The sequence below is a fragment of the Artemia sp. Qi Xiang Cuo genome, chromosome 20 (genome assembly GCF_049724085.1).
Source record: "Artemia sp. Qi Xiang Cuo chromosome 20, ASM4972408v1, whole genome shotgun sequence".
In the NCBI taxonomy this organism is placed as follows: Eukaryota; Metazoa; Arthropoda; class Branchiopoda; order Anostraca; family Artemiidae; genus Artemia; species Artemia sp. Qi Xiang Cuo.
The window spans coordinates 46938947-46962064 of NC_142813.1; the positions used below are offsets into that span (position 1 = coordinate 46938947).

Sequence of the window (23118 nt, forward strand, 5' to 3'; positions counted from 1 at the left end):
ATTAATTATTATAATATTAATTAACAAATTATTAATTATTGTTTAACGGACATTTTGTTCCAATTCTTTAAGAATGACCCCTGAATCACAAAGGTCGTTTAGTCAGAATAAATAGCTCTTGAAATTAATAAAAATACTTTAGCGTAAAGAGGGAGGTATTGAGGAGGGGACGAAACCCCTCATATACGTGATGATTTCTCTGCGTTTTAAGTTTTAATGTTACTTCTTACTTTCAGTTGAAAAAACTCGTTTTTTTTTTTGTTTAATTTCTTATTGTTTTTAAATAATGCTGGGAAATCCAGCATCCCCTTCATGGAAATTCTCTTCCCCTTATGAAAAAATCCTCCATGGAAAGATCGTCCCACGTAAGCAAATCCACTGACTCCCTCCTCCCCCCCACCAGTAAAAATTCCCCTGAAAACGTCTGTACACTTATCCTACCAATAACCAATACTATATGTAAAGTATGGGCAAAGTTCATAACTTGCAGCCCATCCTCCGGACACTGTGGGGGATTAAGTAGTCCTCAAAGATATAGTTATTTGATATCTTGACTTTGCTGAAAAAGCGGCTATCTAAAAATTTTAATCTGGTGACTTTGGAAGAAAATAATCGTGGGAGGGGAACTAGTCTCACTCCAATTTTTCGGTCACTTAAAAAGGTCCTTAGAACTTTTAATTTCCGTTCAAACTAGCCCTCTTGCGAATTTCTAGGACCACTGGATCGATACAATCACCCCTGGGGAAAAAAAGAACAACAACAACAAAAAAATAAACACGCATCCGTGATCTTTCTTCTGGCAATTCCATATTTGTGCAGATAGGAGCTTGAAACCTCTACAGTAGGGTTTTCTGATACGCTGAATCTTATGGTGCGATTTACTTTTTACTCTTCGTATTTGGAGGAAATAAAAAGTTTGAATTGAATTGAATCTAGCAATTCTACCTCCGTTTTTCAGAGCGCCCATGCTTAACAACAATATTTGACCACTGTCATCACTTTAGCTTCTAATATTCTAATCTTGGTTCGCAGATTTATCTTCCTATTCTTCTAAACTTTTTTCAACTATGAGAAAACACACTGGGAATTGGTTATTTTACTTTTATTAGTTTATTGGATGTGTATAGACCGTCCCTTGAAAAATAAATTAGTCTCAGTTAACTTTTAGGCCTGAACATAGGTCACATTAAAATCAGGTCTTTGGCTCCCAGACCGTGTCTCTTTGGGAATAAAATCGGAGTAGCAGCTTGCTAGGAACAAAAGTCGACTTTTATTAATAAAGCAGTCAGATTTTTATTACCAAAAAGATGACGGGAAAACAGCTACACAGACTTTCTGTAAAAATTTATAAAATATTAGACAGCCTACTCTAAATAAACACGCGGAATCCGTGGGTCCGGAATCCGTGGGTCCTGACCTTTGATGATCTTTAAAATTATGTGTGTTATAAAAGTGAAACCTTGTAATATAGATCTTCTGCTTATAATGAAGTCCAACAAAATTGTTTTCAGCTTCACAAATTTGCTCAATCCTGATTTATAGAATTTTAAAGATATGCAAACACATTTCCTAAATTTTGAAAATTAATATTGATATGGCTTAAAATACTACTCAAATAACAGGAATTGCATATTCAGAACTAAAGCCAGAGAAAAAGAATCTTATAACTGAAAATTAAGGTAAAATGTTATTTTGAGAAAATTTCAATAGGTAGACCTGTCATGTAGGCAAATTTCAGGATCCTCTAGAGGGAGAAGGAGAGGAGATAAGTACTTCAAATTACACTCCCAGGACATATTTTAGCCTGTAGACCCATCCCTGAAAGTTTCATTTTCCTAACCTCACCCCTTTCCAAGATGGGTAAAAGTAACTAAAGTAGAATTTTACCGCGAAACCTCTATTGAGCGCTTAAATTGTGATAAATCTAGTCAAGTGGTATGTCACTTTTCCTTTTATACTTACTCTTTAATTTTATTTTAGTTTACTTTTGATTTTGAAAGTTGATTATTTCCATATCAGAAGTGTTGTCAAGTTTTTTTGTTTTATTCACGGCAAAGAGGAATTCATCAGTGTAACTAGAAAATTGACCACCTAAAATGTAATGTAATTTCGTCTAGATCCTGGGGGGAGGGGGGTAAAGTTGGAGCCAATTTTCTCTTATCAAGTGAAAATGACAGTGAAAACTGAAAAAAATTATCCATATATTACCATAAAGGCAAAGATACACTAAAGAAAACTGACCTGTTTCTCTGGATACTTAAATTATGCAGGCTTATCTTAGTTATGACAAGATTTTTTTGCACAAACAAAATTTCAGCTGAAGGGGGGGGGGCAAACTTGGGTGTGGAGGGGACAGTTGTCCCCCTCTCTACCCCATAGCAAATTACGCCCCCGCTAAAATATATCTTTGAAGCATTTTCATCCACCAAAAACTGAGATAAATTGCTATAAAATTTGAACCATTAATCATTGATTTTTAAAAGGAATTGTAAGTAATTGCTTTAATATTTAAAAACTATTCAGAAAAATTTGTGATGAATAAATAATTTCCAAGTTTTTCAGGCTAATGATACTTACGGTGATAGTTTTTGACAAAAAGCAAAAACAAAAGAAACAATGCTGCAGTTCTTTTTTTTACATGGATAATCTTTTAAAAAAAGTCAAAATCTCATATTGACTGTACTACAGAAAAGGTGGCATTTATTCAAAACTATTATGGCTGCGTTAAATTTTCATTTAAGCTCTCAGTTTGGCTCTCATCAAATCCAACAGAAATTCGTATGCACATCATGAAGTATTTCTATCTCAGATTTTTCATTTCTTTTCAAATTTTTATTTGTTTGATACTTAGAAAATGCATTGTTTCAATTTTTGGTTTCAGTGGAAATGCTTCTATGACAATAATACTTTCAGAATGAAATATCTAAAGCAGTGACAAAACAAAGAAATTTTTTTAAATAAAACAACTGACCTATGACCAGTAGGGAGAAAAGAAAAAACAATCACATGAATATTTAACCGGTATCAAGCAAGGCGTCTTGAGTATGGAGATGAAAGGGATGTATCCACGGTGAGGACACCTTGTTTGATCAAACCTTGTTGATCTGTATCAAACAAGACGTCTTCAGTAAGGAGATGGAAGGGATGTATCCACGGTGAGGACACCTTGTTTGATCGAACTTTGCTGATCTGTAATAAGCAAGGCGTCTTCAGTACGGAGATGAAGGGGATGTATCTACGGTGAGGACACCTTGTTTGATCAAACCTTGTTGATTTGTATCAAGCAAGGCGTCTTCAGTATGGAGATGAAAGGGATGTATCCACGGTGGGGACACCTTGTTTAATCAAACCTTGCTGATCTCTATCAAGCAAGGCGTCTTCAGTATGGAGATGAAAGGGATGTGTCCACGGTGAGGACACCTTGTTGATCTGTATCAAGCAAGGCGTCTTCAGTATGGAGATGAAAGGGATGTGTCCACGGTGAGGACGCCTTGTTTGATCAAACCTTGCTGATCTGTATCAAGCAGGGCGTTTTCAGTATGGAGATGAAAGAGATGTATCCAGGGTGAGGACACCTTGTTTGATGAAACCCTGTTGATCTGTATCAAACAAGGCGTCTTCAGTATGAGATGAAAGGGATGTATCCACGGTGAGGACACCTTTTTTGATGAAACCTTGTTGATCTGTATCAAGCAAGGCGTCTTCAGCATGGAGAAGACAGAGAGGCATCCACAATGAGGACTGTTTGTTTGGTATTGGCGAAATATTCTTGTGATTGTTTCTTTTTCTCCCTACTGGCCATAAGTCTCTTGTTTCATCAAATTTTGTTTCTTTTTTAATAATAGCCCTGCATTCGCAAGCCTAGTACAAGTATGTTAAACAAAAATTTGAGTTGACGGCAAAACTCGCAGTATATGTTATTAAATATCTCTAAGATGTGGTGTTTTGCCATCAGTGTGATAGTCGCATTGACTGCAAATTTTGAAACTGGTGAAAATGTAGCATTAATCTGTTTGTAAATGGAGTATTCACAATATAGACAGTACAATAAAATAAAAAAGAGAAAACTAGAAAACTTGTTTTTATCAAATTTTGTGACTAAGCTATTAAATATCTATAGTTCAGAATTCAAATATTTGTGTGCTATTATTTTGCATTCTATATTGGATATTTCTGATTTTATATTTTTTCCATATAAGGTAAGAGAAATAGTACTGGATTTGGATCAATATTTTTTTCCATAACTTCAAAACTATAGAACTAATTTTATGCTTGATATACCAGGTTTAGCCCAAAATCGTCGGCTACAAAAAGTAAATTTTTATATGGTTTGTTTTAAAAATCTTTATAAAATGACATTGGAAACTTAAAAATTTTAGTTATATATTCACGTAAAATCATTAACAAGGAATACATCCTTTTGTTTTGGACGTTATAAATTTAATAATGAACTATATCATAGGCAGCGCAATAGCGCTGCCTAAGTAAAGAACGATGTTGGCAAAATGTATTATTTATTTTCTAGTTTCTTTCCTTTAGACCAGGGCACTTCGTATCGAAGGAGTTGTCTTAGAAACCTCGAAAAGGGCTCATTCGATTGGAAATTGGAAAGGCTAGTGCACTTTTTAATAGTTGAAAGTGATTGGAAGGCAACTAACCCCCCTCTCACGCCTGCCATTTCCCCAAACACATGCAATCAAAAATTTGAGTTATTCATTTTGTTCAGCGTAGTTTAAAGTTCTGGAAATTATGTCTTTGAGGATGAGAAACCCTCCCCATCACTCCTCAGAGCAATGGTTGTAAGTTATAACTTTGTGCCGTATAAGGTTTTTATACATAGTATTGTCGTAGAAACTTCAAAAAGAGCTCATTTGATTGAAAATTGATAGGGCTAGTGCCCTTTTTAATAGTCGAAAATGATTGGAGGGCAACTAACCCCCCTCTCACGCCCGCCAATTTCCCCAAACACATGCAATCAAAAATTTGGGATATCCATTTTGTTCAACATAGTTGAAAATTTGGAAATTAGGTCTTTGAGGATGATAATCCTCTCAGAGCTCTCAGGGCGAGGGTTGTAAGTTATGCCCTGGGGGCATATAAGATTTTATTGAAAGCGTTGTCGTAGAAACTTCAACAAGAGCTTATTTCATTGGAAATTGAAAGGGCTAGTGCCTTTTTAATAGTCGAAATTGATTGGAGGGCAACTTACCCCCCTCTCGCACCCGCCATTTACCCAAACACATCCAATCAAAATTTTGAGATAGCTATTTTGTTCAACGTAGTTGAAAGTTATGGAGATCAATTAATGTCTTTGAGGATGACAAACCCCCCCACACTCCTCAGGACAAGGATTGAAAGTTATGCCCTGGGGGCACATAAGGTTTTTTATAGTGTTGTCGTAGAAACTTCAAAAAGGGCTCATTCTATAGGAAATTCAAAGGGCTAGTGGTCTTTATAGTAATCGAAAGTGATTGGAGGGCAACTAACCCCCCTCTTGCTATCACCTTTTCCCCAAACACATCCAATCAAAATTTTGAGATGAACATTTTGTTCAGCGTAGTTGAAAGGGCCGGAAACTATGTCTTTCCGGCCACAGCCCTCAGGGCAAGGGTTGTAAGCTATGCCCTGGGGCATATAAGGTTTTATAGAAAGTTCTGGCGTAGAAGCTGCAAAAAGGGCTCTTTCAATTTTGAGATGAACATTTTGTTCAGAGTAGTTGAAAGGGCCGGAAATTATGTCTTTCCGGCCACAGCCCTCAGGGCAAGGGTTGTAAGCTATGCCCTGGGGCATATAAGGTTTTATAGAAAGTTCTGGCGTAGAAGCTGCAAAAAGGGCTCTTTCAATTGGAAATTGAGAGGACTAGTGCCTTTTTTAGTAGTCAAAAGTGATCAGAGGGTAAATGCCCCTCCTCCTACGCCCATCATTTTGCCAAACCCTTCCAATCAAATCTTTGAGATTGCTATTTTGTTCAGCGTACCAGATAGGTCCAGAAGTCATTTCTTTGAGGATAGCCAATCCCCCAAGCCCTCAGGACAAGGGTTATAAGTTATGCCCTGAGGACATATAAGGTTTTTTTTTAGAAAGCGTGGTGCATCGAAATGCATCTAATAGAAATTTTGAGATAGCTATTATATTCAAAATAGTCTGAATATCATATAAAAAGGCTTTTGGGGTTGAAACAAACACCAGAGATTAGGGGCAAGGGTTGTAAGTTATGCCCAAAATTGTATTTAAGGTTTATATGGAAGGGAGGGTTGTTTAACATTAGAAGCGGCTCAGTCCTTCCCCCTGAAAAAGACTCTATCAATATTATACGAACAGAAATCATTGAAAAAAAACTTTTTCCACAAAATAAGTTTGTAAAATAAGTAAAAAACTCCTTTATCCAAAAATGAGCAAAAATATAATCAAATAATCTATCAAGCATACAACTACCACAAATCAGTATCAATAAATAAATGAAACCCAAAACAAAGCAAAATTAAAATGAATAACAGTCAAACTCAAAACGAGGAGAACTTAATATGAGTAGGGTTCTAAACCCCAATCTTTCTAAAAGCTAGAATATAATTTGTACTTTACTGAAAAAAGTTCTTTTAAATGTTTTCACTTTTATAACTAAGAAATAAAAAATTAATAAAGATTTTAAGGAATAAATATCAGCATATGTATATTAATCTGACAATATACATTTTTTTCAGTAAATTCATTTGAATTTTTTGTGGAAAAAGTTTTTTCAATTAATTTATGTAAATCCCTGTCTACCGCTGCAATATTGATTACAAACAGGAAAAACTTATGGCTTTTTCTTAGTTGCAATAGTAAGGGACGAACCTCTGTATGGTACCATACCCAAAGACAAGTAACTTTTCAAAAGCTTGTATTATCTTAACTTTTACTTAATATGTGCCGTGGTTTGTTCTTTACTATGTTTCAGCTATATCCGATGAAACTTACATAGTCCCCATTTATAATGAACTATATTGATCTTTTATGTAATCTAATATGAAACATTTGCTGTTACAGAGCTATAGAAAAATGCAGTTTTTCGTAAAATAGTAAATGATTTTGTATTTGAAATTATTTTTTTTAATTATGAAATGTTTTTAAATACATCAATTTCCTTTCAAATAAGCCATTAAACAGCTCTTTAATTGTTCAGTGCCCCGCCAGTTGCACTTAAAAAAAGAACGGAAAGAAAAAAACGAACCTGCTGTCGCTGCGGAAAATCGTAGTTCAAGCAACTTTTCTTGTTTTTCAAGCCAACAGATTTTCTTCGTTTTTCAAGCCAAGGGACAGTTAGTTTCCTACATAGGGGTATTGGACAATGCGGTTCTATTTGTGTCCTTCGTTTTTTTTTTATCTGATTCTAGTTTTAGGAGTTATGGGCTATTTTATTTTTTACTATGGGGCGTAATCATCTCTTACTAGGTTGCTAGCTACTACTGCAACCCTGATTGCTAACAGAGGGTATATCATTAAGCAAATATGGCTTAGCTTACCAAGGATTTCAAAGAGTATATCGTGTGATAGGGTGTCCGAATGTTCCAGAAGTTCGATAGCAACTGAATCATATATCTAAGGCACTGTAAAAAAATTGAAGTTTATAGAAGTTCATTTAAAATTGAGTCTTTTGAAGTTTATAGCAAAAGTACGAACTTCAGCGTAGAATATTATAGTAATGTGTAAAGCATAATATGGAATAGTTTGTATTAAGGGATAGAAATCTCTTCTGCAGCCATGAAAAAAAAAGAAATCTATGAAATATATTTTTCCAGTGATGTCTATGTCTTCTTTTGTAACTTCAAACAATGTTTGCTGAATAGAAGTCCCTTTTAAAATGTCAAGGAGAGTGAAAATTAAATATAATCGTTTATAGAATTTGGTAAGTGGAAAGTTACATGGTCACATATATTTCAAACAGTAGGAAAAATTGGGAGTTCAGTTTTTACCTACTTCTATATGTAATTATACAGTTTTTGGTACTAGCGGGGGCTGAACTAAAAAAAAAACATGTGAAAAATCAGTAAAAAGATTAGCTAAAAGGTACCAAACATCTTAACAAGATCCAGCTTTTCTCTGAAGTTGTAGTTGCCTTTGGGAATCAATCAATTGTTAATGCTCAATGATTTTGTACGAAAGACGTTGTCAAGTTGATTTTCAGGTCAACGTGGCAACACTGTTAAAAATGTGGTACTATCCTACAAACTTCATAATTTTGAAACAACCCAAAAAAGCCTTAGAAATGGCAGTTTTCGGGTTTTGATAGACTTAAGATGGCACTGATAAAGTTTAACATGAGTGGGGCTGATAAAGACTGACTAAGATTAACATGAGTAGGGCTGACAACTCCCATACCTTTTCAAGAGCAGAACATAATTTGCACTTTACTGAAAACAAAATAAATTTTTAATGTTTTCACTTTTTTGTCTTTAAGAAATAAGAAATAATTGAAACTGTAAGAAATAAATATCAGTTTATGTATGTTGAACCGACAATCCATGGTCATTTGTGTTTGTTTTTTTCCAGTAAAGTGCAGTTTATATTCTGGCCTTGAGAAGGCATGGGTATTGTCAGTCCTACTGATGCTAATTTTTACTTCGTTATTTATTGTAATTTTTGTTTGTTTTTGGGTTTTTTTTATTCATTGATGGTGATTTGTGCTAGTTGTACGATGGGAAGTTTATTTGACTTTATTTCTGCTTATTTTTGGCTTAATGGAGCTCTTTACTTTTCTTTAAAAAACTTCTTTTGTGGAAAAAGTTTTTTTTAATTAATTTCTGTTTGTTTTTTATTGACGTAGTATTTTTTTGTGGGACAAAAATTATATCTTTACGGTTTTTTTCCTATAAGAATCCTTAGTTTGGCTTGCTATTTGTATATTGAGAAATTTTTTCACAAATGTTTAATCCTGACACAAAAAGTATTGTTTAATTTAATTTTATAACTCCTCAAGTTGACCTGAAAAAAAACAACATAATATTATTCCCAAAAATTCTTTCTGCTTTAACAATTTGGATACGCTTACACTCTTTTTGATTTATTTAAATCGTAAGAGCAGAAGTAGTAATAGTGGTAGCACCAAAATTTTCTTAATACTCCCAGTCGTTCTCGATATATTGCTGAGGTGTCTTATTGGCAACCATACACACAGTGCCTTTTGATTTAGTTTTAAAGGATAATGGGCCAATTAAATAATAGCAGGGGGGTTGACATACCTAATATCCCTAATTACTTAGTTAATGGACAGTCCACTATGTTGAACAAGGTGGTTGTCTCAAAATTTTTACTGGATGGGCTTAGAAAATTAATGGGCTTGGGAGGAGGAATCCTTGCCATCCAATCTCTTTTTACTTCTTAATACTCTTAAATTTTTTAGGAGCGTCAGTAGCAGTATGCGCATAGCACCTTTGGTGTCTTCAAAATTCCCTTCAACAAACGTAGTAAGTTTAAACTTATACCATTAACTGTTCCTGAAGTATTTCTGATGCGTTCTCTTAACAACCTGCCTGAGCATAGGGATCCAATTTTGTGCCTTAATACCCTTAGTTTTAGCAGTAGTAGTAGCAGTAGGGTTAATAGTAGTAGCCATGGTAGAAGCGGTAATAATAGAAGCAGTAATAGTTGAATGAGTAGAAGCAGTAGCATCAGATGAAAATATTTTCTTTTGGTTAGTTCAACATCTCCCACAACTAGCCCTGTTAGTTTCAACTTCACAAACTAAACTGTTCCTAAGATATTGCTATTTCACCCTTCTGACAACCTGCATACAGACAGCATGTTGTAGTTAAGTTCATCTTCCACTCCTTAAAAATCTTTGAAAATTTCACCCTCGTATTCTTAGCCATAGCTGTAATAGTGGTCTCAGTAGTAGTATTGGTATTACTAGTAATTAATTTAAAAAAATACTTTCCGAAAAAGAAGTTTTTCAAAGAAAAGTAACGGCCATTTTAAACTTAAGATCAGCAGATAATAATTCCTGTTAAAATTCAAACTCAAAACGACCAGAAATCACTATTAAAGAATAAATGAAACCCAAAACGAACATAAATTAAATAAACAATCGTAGAATAAACATACAACAATTAATAATATAAATAAATAAATAAACTAAAGTGAGTAATACTTAAATTGAGCATGCAAATCAAGCTTGAAACAAAAAATAAATATATATTGCTATTGAAGTACAAATGAAACCCAAAACGAACAGAAATTAAAAAAGAATCAATGCAAATAAATATGCAATAGATACTAATTTAAATGAATAAATAAATATAAAAAAAGTGAAACTTAAATTGAATATGCAAATCAAGCTTGAAACGAACAAAAATCACTACGAACAAGAGTTTGGGTATCGCCTCCTTCTCACTGCAAAAGTCTAAAACCTACTGCGGCATTGGCGCTTTACTGAAAACGAATTGTATTAGAAATATTTTCTTTCGTACTTAATATTGAAAATAAACATTAAAATTACAGTAAAATTTTAAACTGATGAGCTTTCAGCAATTAATATCATTATACATCAAATATCCAGTTTAATCTATTAGTTCTTTCTAAAATTGTGCAAGACACCTAAAATTGTCGCCTTCCTTAACTGTAAAAACCTAAAGCCTACTGCGTCATTGGCGCTTCAGAAACGAATTACATTAAAAATATTTTTTTTTCCAGTTCTTACAGCATTGAAAATGAAAATAAAATTACAGTGAAATAAAATTTTGAACTGATGGATCTTTAAACAATTAATATGATTATGTATCAAATATTCAATTTGCTTTTGTTTATACTTTCTAAGACTGTTCAAGACACATTTAGTTCCCAGTAAAGCGCCATGACGCAGCAGGTTTAAGACTTTTACAGTGAGAGAAGGAGGCGATACCCAAACTCTTGTTTATAGTGATTTTTGTTGGTTTCAAGCTTGATTTGCGTATTCAATTTGTTTCACTCCTTTTAAGATTTTGTTTATTCATTTACATTAGTATCTATTTTATGTTTGTTTGCATTGATTCTTTATTTAATTTCTGTTCTTTTTGGGTTTCATTTATACTTCAATAGCAAAATATTTTTTACCGTTTTAAGCTTGATTTGCATATTCAATTTAAGCATTATTCGCTTTAAGATTTATATATTCATTTATATTATTACTTGTTACGTATATGTTTTTTCTATGATTGTTTATTAAATTTCTGTTCGTTTTAGGTTTCATTTATTCTTTAATAGTAATTTCTGGTCGTGTTGAGTTTGAATTTTAACAGGTATTTGTATCTGCTGATCTGAAGTTTAAAATGGCCTTCACTTTTCTTTGAAAAACTTGTTTTTTCGGAAAGTTTTTTTTTTAATTAATTAATAGTAATAACAGTAGTACTAGTAGCAGCAGTAATATTAACGTATTAGCTTTAAGTGTCGTTGCAATAGAAGTAGTAGTTGTAAATGTAGCAGTGATTCTAGTATTAGTAGTAGCGTGCACATATTGCCTTTTGGTCAGATGATATTCCCGTTTTAGTATTCTGTGAAAGTTCCAACTTAATAACTTAATCAATTCTTGAGATGCGCTCTTTTGACTATGTACATGCACATAGCATATTTAGATTTAGTTAAAATTCTCCCTCAATATTGTAAATGGTGGTGTGGTAGTAGTAGTAGTAATAGTCGTGATAGTTGTAGTAGAAGTGGTAACATACAAAAATATCCTTTTTGATCATCTCCCTTATCATTTCCTGAAAGTTCAAAATTAATATACCCAGTAATTCCTGAGTTACGCCCTTTTGACCATCCATATACAAATAACGTGTTTTGATTTACTTCAACACTCCTCTCAACATTCTCTGAAAGTTTCACCTGAATGCTCTTCGTCTTTTTGGAAAGTAAAGTTCAAACATGCATACTTTTCTCGATAACATATACTATATACATATACTATATGTCAAAGATTACCTAACTTACAGTCCTTGCCCTGATGACTGGGGAGGTTGACATCCCCAAATAAGTAATTGTCGGACCTTTCAACAATGCTGAACAAAATAGCTCTCTTAAAATCTTGATTGGATGTATTTTGGAGAATGATAGGCTTGTGGGGGAGGGGTGGTTTGCCCTCCATTCACTTTTGACACTGGAACTTCCAATCAAATGGAACCACCCTTTCCATAAAAGCCTTATAGCTCCGGGGCATAATTTACAACCCTTGCCCCTTGGCCCTGGGTGATTGTGTCCACCCTGAAGGCATTGCTCTTTGGAATATTGTGAACAAAATGGTTATCTCACAATTTTGTGTCAGGGAGAGGGGGGGGGCTAGTTGCGCTGTATCACTTTTAACTCTTAAAAGGGAACTATAGCTTTAAATTTCCGATCAAATGAGCCTCCTTTAAAGTTCACACAACCACCCCTTCCATAAAAACCTCATATGCCCCCTGAGCATAACTTATAACCATTTTCCCCTGACTCTAGAACTTCTGGTTCCCAATCCAATGAGCCCCCCTCCGGAGTTTATATGACCATCCTTCCCATAAAAACCTTATATGCCCCCGGGGCACAGCTTACAGCGTTTACCCTGAGGGTTGGGGGGGAGGGGTTGTCATCTTAAAAGACATAATTACTGGACCTTTATACTACGCTAAACAAAATTGCTATCTCAAAATTTTGATATGGTATATTTGGGGGAATGATCGGCGCGGGGGTGGTTGCCCTCCAATCAATTTCGACAATTAAAAAGGGCATAAAACCATGCCATATCCAATCGAATGAGCCCCTTTCGAAGTTTCTACGACAACTCCTATACAAAGTGCCCTGGTCTAAAACAAACGAAAAAAAAAAAGGAAAAATAAATAATGTATTGTGCCCACGTCGGTTTTTACTAGCGCTGCCTATGATATTTGTCCTTCCATTCGGGTAAAACCAAATAAATTGTTATGTTTTGCAACAAAGTCCACAGTTTGTTTAAAGACAATACAATTGAAGAAGTGTGGATTCCAAAAATGCAGCTTCAAGAAAATACATGGATTTCTCATTCAAATAATACTAAAACTACAACTGGAAAATATCATTCGCTGGGGGAGGGGGGATGGCTGCGTGGGCAGGTCGGGGTCAGACAACATATGTCCTAGTTTTTCTTTTCTTTTTTTTTCTTTAATCTTAGTTTCACTAACTGTGTTATTTTAGGATGTAATTCAGAGTTTATCATAATTTTGGTTACAAAACTGGAACAGATTAGTTCGTGTGATAGAGAATTTTCTTGGCCGGGCTCTTATTGAGGAGGAGGCCCATCCGGATCTATCTAAAATCGTTTCAATTTTCGCATGGTCGCATCTAAGGAGCGGGCTATCTAGAGCTGAAACCGTTGATAGACTTTCGTCGCTTGTAGATATCTATGGAAAAGAAACTGATCATGTATATGCAATATGCGATGGAATGTATCAAGGGGTGAGTTGTGTTTAAACGTTGTGCAGAAGGTTTTTTTCTTCATTATTTCTTCTTTTGCTACTTGTTTCAAAGAGTATGGGTAACTTATAAGCGTGGGAACTGGCGCTAGTATATACAGAACAAAATATATCAACGGCATCTAGTCGGTGGCGACACTTAGTATTTTAGTGTCTGATCTCAGTCCCTGACATAAATTTGATTACAGAGCTTGAAAAATACCAAGTGTCACAGAATGCTAGATGGCGTTAGTAGTAGTTTTTTTTTGTCGACACTGGTGCCAGTTTTCACTCTCATAAGTTACAAATACTCTTTGACTTGTTTATCTTGTGACTCATATTTTATTTCCTACCTTTATATTGTCCAGTAACGCATGTGCGCATGAATCTGTTTCAAGTAGGATGGTCAAACTCGTCAAAACAACAAAAAACAGGTATATCTGATTAGCGTGTTGCTTTTCAATCTTCCTTGGTACTAGAAATGACGAATTTCTAAACGAACAGGCCAGTATCTTCTAGGGGTCCTTGTATAGACTATGTGAAAAGGTACTGAATCATTTTTTATTTGTTTTTGTTAGTTACATAAAAATTACCGTGTGGTAGCACAGTGAATTGATGCTCTGTTTGGCGATTCGGGGCCAAGGGATCGATTCCTGCTGCCACAAGGTTAGGCGACAGGCCTGCTACTTGTCCATGTAAAAAAAACAGCAACAGTTCTGAAATAATCACTATTATAACAAAATTCTTGCTTCATTACTTTCGGAAAAATTATTCTATCGCAAACCAGTCCCGTAATGCCTGAATATAGGTCATGGGCTATATACAATAACTGTTAAATATTTTTACTTAATATAATTTTTTACTTATTTTCTCATATTGGCAATTTAAAAAATAAAGTAAAATCAGCAAAATCTATATATAGCCTATAGCTGAATCGATACATATAGGAGGGGGGGGGGGAGGTTGATGCAGTTACTGTGGAAGATACTTCAAAAATCTAATAAAAAAAATACTGAATGTAGTGAAATAGCGGTTTAATATTGTAGGTCTTTTGTTCAAAATTATAGTATTGTAGTGTTTAATTTAGAAGATGAATAAACTGGACTGTTTTCAAATAGAATATATTCAACATTGAAATTGCAATCAAAAGAAATTTACAGAAAGTAGGAAGAAACATAGCATTAAGTTGAAAAATGGTATAAACATAATGTAAATTTAGCTTTTCTCAGAGGACAAAATTTGAAGTCACTTGGTTATGGAATGAGGAGCAGTAAAGAAAGGACATCAATAAACCATAAAAATATTAGTTAATTCTATTGCAGATACTTAAGGAACGACTGGTTTCAGGGAGGCTGAAGGGGCTAATTTGCAAAGAAATGTATGCATTATGTTGAAAATTTAAGTAATTATCAACTAAAGATTTCGGGAAAGGGCCTGGGTCCCCTGGATACGAAAGTAGTTACACCTATTAGTTACATTCAAGTTAAACCTAGTAGGATACGAAAGTAGTTACACCTAGTAGTTACATTAAAGTTACACCTAGTAGGATACGAAATTAGTTACATTCAAGTTACGCCTAGTAGGATGCGAAAGTAGTTACATCTAGTAGTTACATTGAAGATACGCCTATTAGAATACGAAAGTAGTTACACATTGTAGTTACATTCAAGATATACCTATTAGGATACGAAAGTAGTTACACATAGTAGTTACATTCAAGTTACACCTAGGATATGAAAGTAGTCACACCTAGTTACACCTAGTAGATAAGATAAAATATTTATCTATTTCAAAAAGATCACTATCACAAGCCCACAAAGGGCCGAATTCAGACTTCGGAGTCGACAATATAAATGGTTGCACTAAAACTGGCAAAAATGAAACAACAACAACGAAATAGAAAAATCATAATGAACAATCATTTAACAGTAAATAATTAGAACTGTAAAAAGTCAGTTAAAAAGATAAAAACTGGTCAAACTAAACTTACACAAATACGAATCGGAAAAAGAATTAGAACGGACATAAAAAAAGGAAGGGGGGGGGGGAATAAGCGAATATACACAGAAAAAAAAGAGCGAGACATAAATGCATATAAATTAAAAGGGACACTAGGAAAGTGTCAATAATCCAACTACAGTAAGTCAATAAAAGAGTTAAAAAATAAAAACTGGTCAAGAAGGGGGGGACAAAAAAAGGGAAAAAAGAAACTATTGGGACATTTTATTCATTTTTCCTGTAATAAAGGGGCCAAAGTTCTTTCGTATCTAGAAGTAACGCAGCGAATGGGGGACAAAACAGGGATGGGCTCAGAAACAGCTCGAGGCGGCCGTAATCTGGATGGGGAGTGACGTTTGGGGAAAATACTTGCCGTCCGAGGGTTTGTTATGGCATTTTTGCAAAACCGAGGCACAAATTATTTCTTCGTCTCTCGAGGGTCTCTAGGTTTAAAATATTTAACAAATGCAAATATGGTATCATGCCCTCTTTAAAAATAATTCTTAGAGCTCTCTTTTGGACATTTTCAATTTTTTGTGTTGCTTCATTTGAGAGGCCAGGGTGCCACACAGGACAAGCATACTCTAATTTGAGACACACAAAAGAAATTTATACTTGCAGCAAATGTGATTGGGGGCAACTGAGTTTATTTAAAGGTTTAAGAAGGGAAATCGAGGAGTTTTCTTGTTCTAGGATATTATTTATATGGGTATCCCATTTCAAATTAGAAGAAATTGTAATACCAAGGAGTTCAAGAGATGTGACAGAAGTTTCAGGAGGAATACGAGCAAGAAAAAGGGGAGGGAATTTAAGGAAACTTACTGAGACTATTGCGGATTTAGAAGGGTTAACTGTCATTTCAAGGGAAGAGGCCTCACAGGCAATATCTTGGAGTATGCCCATTGGGTTGCTAAAGATGTTTTTATGACATATCTCTAAACTGTCAAGTCATCGACAAATTTCCATCTATTGTCATAAAGGGTTGAAAGGCTGTTAATCATAAGAGAAAAAAGGAGAGGACCTAGAACAGTCCCCTGAGGAATTCCATTAAATATGGGGAGATGATCTGAGAAATAATTTAGATATTTAACTGCTTGAGATCTATTAGAGAGAAAAGAGTTAACGAGCTTAACAAGGAAAGTTTCAATGTGAAATTCATTTATAAGTTTATCTATAAGTAAATTGTGGTTAATCAAATCAAAATCTTTTAGAAGATCAATAGAAATTAGATTAAGCCAAGTGTTAGGTTTTTCAAGTAATTTACCCATGGTATCAACAAGATGGATCAGGTAATGAGAGGTTGACGTGGATTTGAGATTACCAAACTGTCTAGTAGTTACATTCAAGTTTCATCTAGTAGGATACGAAATTATAGAGTCCCCTTGATACGAAAGCAGTTACACCTAGCAGTTACATTCAAGTTACACCTAGTAGGATACGAAAGTAGTTACACCTAGCAGTTACATTCGAGTTACACCTAGTAGGGTACGAAATTAGTTACATTCAAGTTACGCCTTGTAGGATACGAAAGTAGTTACAACTAGTAGTTGCATTCAAGATATACTTATTAGGATACGAAAGTAGATACACCTAGTAGTTACATTCAAGTTACATACACCTATTAGGATACGAAAGTAGTTACACCTAGCAGTTACATTCAAGTTACACCTAGTAGGATACGAAATTAGTTACATTCAAGTTTCACCTAGTAGGATACGAAAGTATTTACATCTAGTAGTTGCATTCAAAATATACCTATAGACACGAAAGTAGTTACACCTAGTAGTTACATTCAAGTTACACCTAGTAGGATACGAAATTAGTTACATTCAAGTTACACATTGTAGGATACGAAAGTAGTTTCACCTAGTTTAAAAACGCTTTGTAGTACTTGATTAAGCATTATGTTATTTGACGAAAAAAACCAAAATGTTGATAAATAGAAAATTGTCAGAATTTTGAGGCTCTTTAGTCTCAAATTAGGGACTACAAGAAGATAAACCGTATTTTACCCTTTGTAGATCATATTGACTGCATAAAGACATCTTGTTTCGTTAAGTTACGTTGGAACTGCTACTATTAAATGTGCATTTTAACTTTCATGTGTATCAGTAATTTATTTTAGAGGGCTTAAATTTCGAATGGGTGTGGCGGGATTTGGCTAAGCTGATAAAAAATGACCTCAGGGTCATTAATTTTCTACATTCTGGATAACACAACTTTTATTAAAAACAAAGAATGGCTGTTCTACGTGGAAAATTTAATATAGTATAAAAAAAAGTAAAAAAAAAAAAAAATACGAGTCCTTGGGTGTTACGGAAAATCAAAGCCACATGGAATTTCATTATTTCTTTTATTATAATGATATTATAATATATGAATTATTCATTAGCTTTTAGATATCAATTGCAATTTTATATCTTCGCCATTATGAGCAAATAAGTACTTTCGAATATAAAATTTTAAATATGAATTTAAATATCAGTATCTTAATAAGCTGCATTTTAGCACGTATGCAGGTATTGGTTTGGGGCTGAAGGGAGGTTATTTGAAAAAAAAAATAGTTGGAAAAACAAGAAATCATTCACGAAGGTTTTGAAAGAGGGTCCAGGCCATCTGAATGCCGATCACCTCCCTGAAGGGACCTCCCTGAAATAACTCCCCTGAAGGGAGGTTATTTGAAAAAGAATAGGTGGAAACACAAGAAATTATTCACAAAGATTTTGAAAGAGGGTCCGGGCCATCTGAATGTCGATCACAGGAAAAGATTCAAACGTGTGGAATCTAAACGCCTCCCCTTGCTTACATGCCTAGCCTGAACCTTCATTGTGTCAGTTGTTCATGTTTTATTTCAAATATTATTATTTTTTTTTTTTTAGAATGCGACTAAGAGTGCAGTTTTTACTTTTCCCGTGTAAGGGAGGCATTTTGGCCTTCCCGTCTTCCCATTTTTCTCTTCGGTCATTCTGAATTGTGACAAGACCTGATAAAAATAGACATACGCCACTTAGTGGCGTATGTCTATTTTATCTTCGTAACAGTACGAGATGGGAAAATCCTGACTGCACCTTTTATTTTGTTGTGCTGGGTTTACCCAAGACACATACATAACTCATTTTCGACCAAAATGGCATATATCACCTTTTTAATTATCACAGCCAATTAGTTTGCAAAACAAGATATCTTCATGCACGTCGTTCTGCCATATATAACGCACAAAAACAAGCAGAGGAGATAGGTCTTGAACATCGGTATACTCATCTTTTTGTAGAAAATGATACTCACTACTATTTACTCTCGCGGTTAATTCATCTGCCACCCATTCAGCCATTTTGTCAATTCGTCGCGCGACCGTATTATTGGATAGTGGTATGCGCACTAAAGAACTCATTGATTTGCGCAGTGAAGAACTCGTAAGCAAGTGAAGAACTCATTGATTTGCGCAGTGAAGAACTCATGAGCAAGTGAAGAACTCATTGATTTATCAGAAGATACGTCACTGAAAAATAGTTTTAATTGTAAACAGTTATCGAAATGCTGACTCTCAGTTGTCTATTTGTTGTCTGTTGTCTCAGTTGTTGGTGTCTGTTTGCTTTCAGTTGTCTCAGTTGCAGTTGTCTGTGGTGGGATAACTATCCTTGTCTGTTTGATGAAGCTATGATAGTCCTCCCCGCTTTACTAGCTCATATCTATGTGAGGCCGGATTTTCGGCTATGGTTTACATTAAAACTAAGTACAGAAATAAATTGGATATATCAAACTCACTGCGATGAAAAGTATCTAAAGTTAAAGTTGATGCTGAAACTGTAGTGAAGAAAAAACGGAAAGAAAGACATCTTTCCAATTGAAATAACTTTGTAAAAAACTTGCAGGTGTAGCTATGCAAGTAATAAAAGATTATTTAAGTCGTGTTTATTATCTTAACGGTCTTTCATTCATATTGATAACACTTGTAAAAAAGAAAGTTCATTTCAATTAGAACGAATAAGTTCTACTACTCGCCACAACGGAATCTGAGCATTACCAATATTAATGCTTGTGACCCTCTCAATTTTTGCTCGCGAGCCATAGTTTGGGAACCAATGCGGTTCAATTAGAGTGTAATTAAACTCTTTATACCAATAGAAATCCCAAAAAGATGTAAATATTTAATTAGAAACCTTTTATCTAGAAACGCTTTACGTTTGAAGTTTAAGAATTCACAGTTTTTTTTGTACTGAAATCACTTCATTATCCGTTTCCTAGATTATACTTGAACCCTAACATCTTATTTTACCAAGTGGCGTGAGTGCGGCTGTTATTTAACATGCATTTTAACTGTTATCTGTTGCAAGTGCGTATACATGAATTTATTTCATAGAACCCGTGTCTATTTAAACAAAAGTTCAGTATAGTCCAATATATGTTTTTTTTAAAGGCTGGAATCTCCGTTCGTGGTTTTGTTTTGAAGTACTACATAATTGCTATGACAGTTGATATTAATCGCCACCGTGATTTTGAGAATTCTGAAGATACTGACGCGAAGCTACGACAAAAAGCTAAGCTGTACAAGGTGTTTATAAACCTGTCAAATATAGTCCGTGATCAGAAACCTATTTTCGAAATGTGTATTCATGCTGCATTTCTACTTAATCCAACTAAGGATCTTCTTGAACAATTGTATCTGTTTAAAAACAAAAAGCGAATTAAAATCATTAAGTGCATCGATAAGCAATTAATAGCTATTGAACCGAGAAGCGAACAGGCTGATATTTGTGAAAATATCTCTGAAATCAATGATTCCTCTGTTGCTGCAAGACAAGAAAACCCTGAGGAATCTTTGGGTGGCAAAAACTGTGATAATGTGTTTGTTAAGGAAGTCTCTAACGCCATCAACTTATTTATTAAAGTACCTGAACATTCCAGTGAAGGAACTTTGATGCCAACCAGTTCCTGCGCAGAAGAAGCTAAAAACCTGCCAGAAGAAAGCAGAATTCCAGCACGTTTATTGGCAGAGGACAATACAATGTTGAAGAGTTCCCAGGCAGACGAAAGCGCAATATCTGGAAGCTCCCAGGCAGAAGGAAGTGGAAAGTCACTAAGTCCCCAGGCTACAGAAAATGGGATTTTAGTAAGTTCCCTGGAAGAAGAAAATGCTATAGTGACAAGTTCTATGGCAGAGACCAATCTCGTAGCAACATCTTCTCAGACAAAAGAAATTGCTCAGAATGGAACATTGACTGAAATTATAATTCCTGGTAACCTTATAATTTCTAATGAACATTCAAAGTATATTTGTCCTAGTTGTAATACAAAATACATAATTCATACATGCTGTCAACTTCATCTCAATGATAGTAGAGAATGCGACTGTTACTGTAAGCCACCTTCACTTCATAATGAAACAATAGGTAAAATAAATTCAACGTCTTCTACAAGGGTCAGTGTATCAACTGAATGTGCTGAGACTTTTGCTAATGAAATTATAGAGCCATCTGAAAGTCATGAAAAGTCAGCTGAATCCACTGAAGTTCAGCTTCCAAAAGAAGACAAGCCAAATTTCTCAATAGATGGTACTAGAGAGATGTCTGAAAGTACGGAAGACTCATCAAAATAGCCGAGAACTGAGTGCTCACCTGAAGATAATCCAGATATCTTAGATACTCATCACAGTAATGAAGTACCTCAAGAAGATTTTGTAGCTTTGAAATGTACCGTTTCTGAGTCAAATGAGAATGAAAAAGAAATCGCCTTACATTCACCTAGCCTAGAAAGAAGGGTTGACCAAATAATTAGCTCAATGAAGAGCTATGACCTAGATGTCAATTATTACTCAGAAAAACTTGGCATCCCGGAAGTAGCAATGGAATCTCTGTGTATTTTACTAGAATATAGTAATCGCTATAACTTCGATTTTGGTCCTCATTTAGTTTTACAGAAGTGTGAGGAGTACTATTGTGACCCCGAAACGTTTAAAAACTGGGTGAAGGAACTGAACTTTAGACAAATAAGGCGTGATAAAATGGTTAGCTTCGATGATAGTGATGTTCCCATATATGCAGGGATTGAAGAAGGGTATGAGAAATGTTTAATAGACTATGTGGGACCCGATGAGGTTCTAACTGGAACTGCAGAAAGTGAAGTGCTCACAAGTACCTCTCAAGGGACGTGTCTCAAAGAAAATTGCAAAAAAGAAAAAAATACCAAAGAAAAAGGAAGCGTTGACAGCTAAAGTAGCTAAAGGAAGACCGAAGAAATCTGCATTGCGATCGTTGGGATCAGCTGCGATCGGTAGCCCAAATACTCCCACCTGCCACCTTCAAGGTAACCTTTTATGCTCTCTCTATTTTTTTTCCTTGTTTTTTTTCAAAATTTTTTTTCTTTTTTTCTATTCTGTATTTTCTTTCCTCTTTTCGATTCTGTATTTTCTTTCCTTTTTTAGATTATAAATTTTCTTTACTTTTTTCTGTTTATCAATTGTTTTTTTTCTATTCTACATTTTCTTTCATTTTTTCTATTTTACATTTTCTTTCATTTTCTGTACTTTAATTCTCTTTCCTGTTTTCTATTCTACATTTTCTTACCTTTCTTCTAGTATACATTTTTTTCCATTTTTTCTATTCTACATTTTATTTCCTTTTTCTATTCTATATTTTCTTTCCTTTTCTATTCTACATTTTCTTTCCTTTTTTTCTTTTTTGCCTTTTCTGACCTTTTTTTCTATTTTATATTTTCTTTTCTTTTTATTACAAATTTTCTTTCTTGTTTTTTATTATAAATTTTATGTACATTGTCCCGTGTAAATTGTTCTTTTAGTATTCTTTATCTAACCTATTTTATTTTTATTCATATCATTGTTCTGGGATTTGAAATCTATTTGGAATTGAAATAAATTTTGAACTTCTAGGTTGTTTATGGCAAACTTCTGCACTACTTTCCCCTTCTTTTAAATTTATTAATATAAATATTGTTCCCAATGAAAGTAAGGACTAAATAATTGCTCGAGCTTATTGCTAACTTATTGCACTACAAGAGCAAAAATTATTCCTTTTATGAAAAGAATGAACTCATCAAGAGATAGATACTCACTCTAAAGCTATCAGTACATTAAAAAAGCTTCATGTTATAGTTTAACTGTAATCATGTTTCAGGAGTTTTTGGAGAAAAAGTTAACTTTCGTTTAAAGATACAGGTCTTGAGTAGAGTGAACCCACTACATATACGGAGTACGTTCTTTTTATTTTGATTTACACCGTTGCTTCGTAATTTCTTTTGGAAAAACTTCTTTAAAATTTAAGGTCTTGTAATTTTTCAAAAAATGACCGTAAGTCTGTCACATCATTAATGAAATATTCTGAAGGAAAATTAATCAAACGTACAGTACACCCCCACCCGTAAAATGTTGGGGTGCCAAGTACCTACGCTCTTACCATACACCTCCGGCATATTACGTGCGCGATAGGAAGACTGAAAAATAGCATACTGTCATTCGAAAAGAATAATTTATCATCTTTTTTCCGATAAGAAATCACATTTCCGTTGAAATTTTTTTCCTAGAAATCCAAAGAACGTGAAAATTTGTAACGGGAGAGTAATCCAGTCCATAGTTACCTTTACCATTGAGTTTGGCCTGAGAATTTCAGACACATGTAAATAAGTTCGTACAGACATTCTGTCAAATCTCACCAGGGTACTAGTTTGCATTACATGCTAACACACGACAAACCCTCAT

The 23118-nt window shown here is 34.4% G+C and overlaps 1 protein-coding gene and 1 long non-coding RNA gene across 2 annotated transcripts in view; one reads left to right on the top strand and one right to left on the bottom strand.

Moving 5' to 3' along the window:
• The window catches only part of LOC148940293 (uncharacterized), a 420861-nt gene that overhangs the window by 43759 nt on the left and 353984 nt on the right, over window positions 1-23118 (bottom strand). The gene's annotated exons all lie outside the window — the stretch shown is intronic.
• On the top strand, window positions 13181-21013 carry LOC148940294 (uncharacterized). The gene is made up of 2 exons (XM_089106267.1): window positions 13181-13413; window positions 19825-21013. Exons 1-2 carry the CDS (start codon window positions 13402-13404, stop codon window positions 21001-21003), a joined length of 1191 nt encoding a protein of 396 aa, XP_088962393.1. The 5' UTR covers window positions 13181-13401; the 3' UTR covers window positions 21004-21013.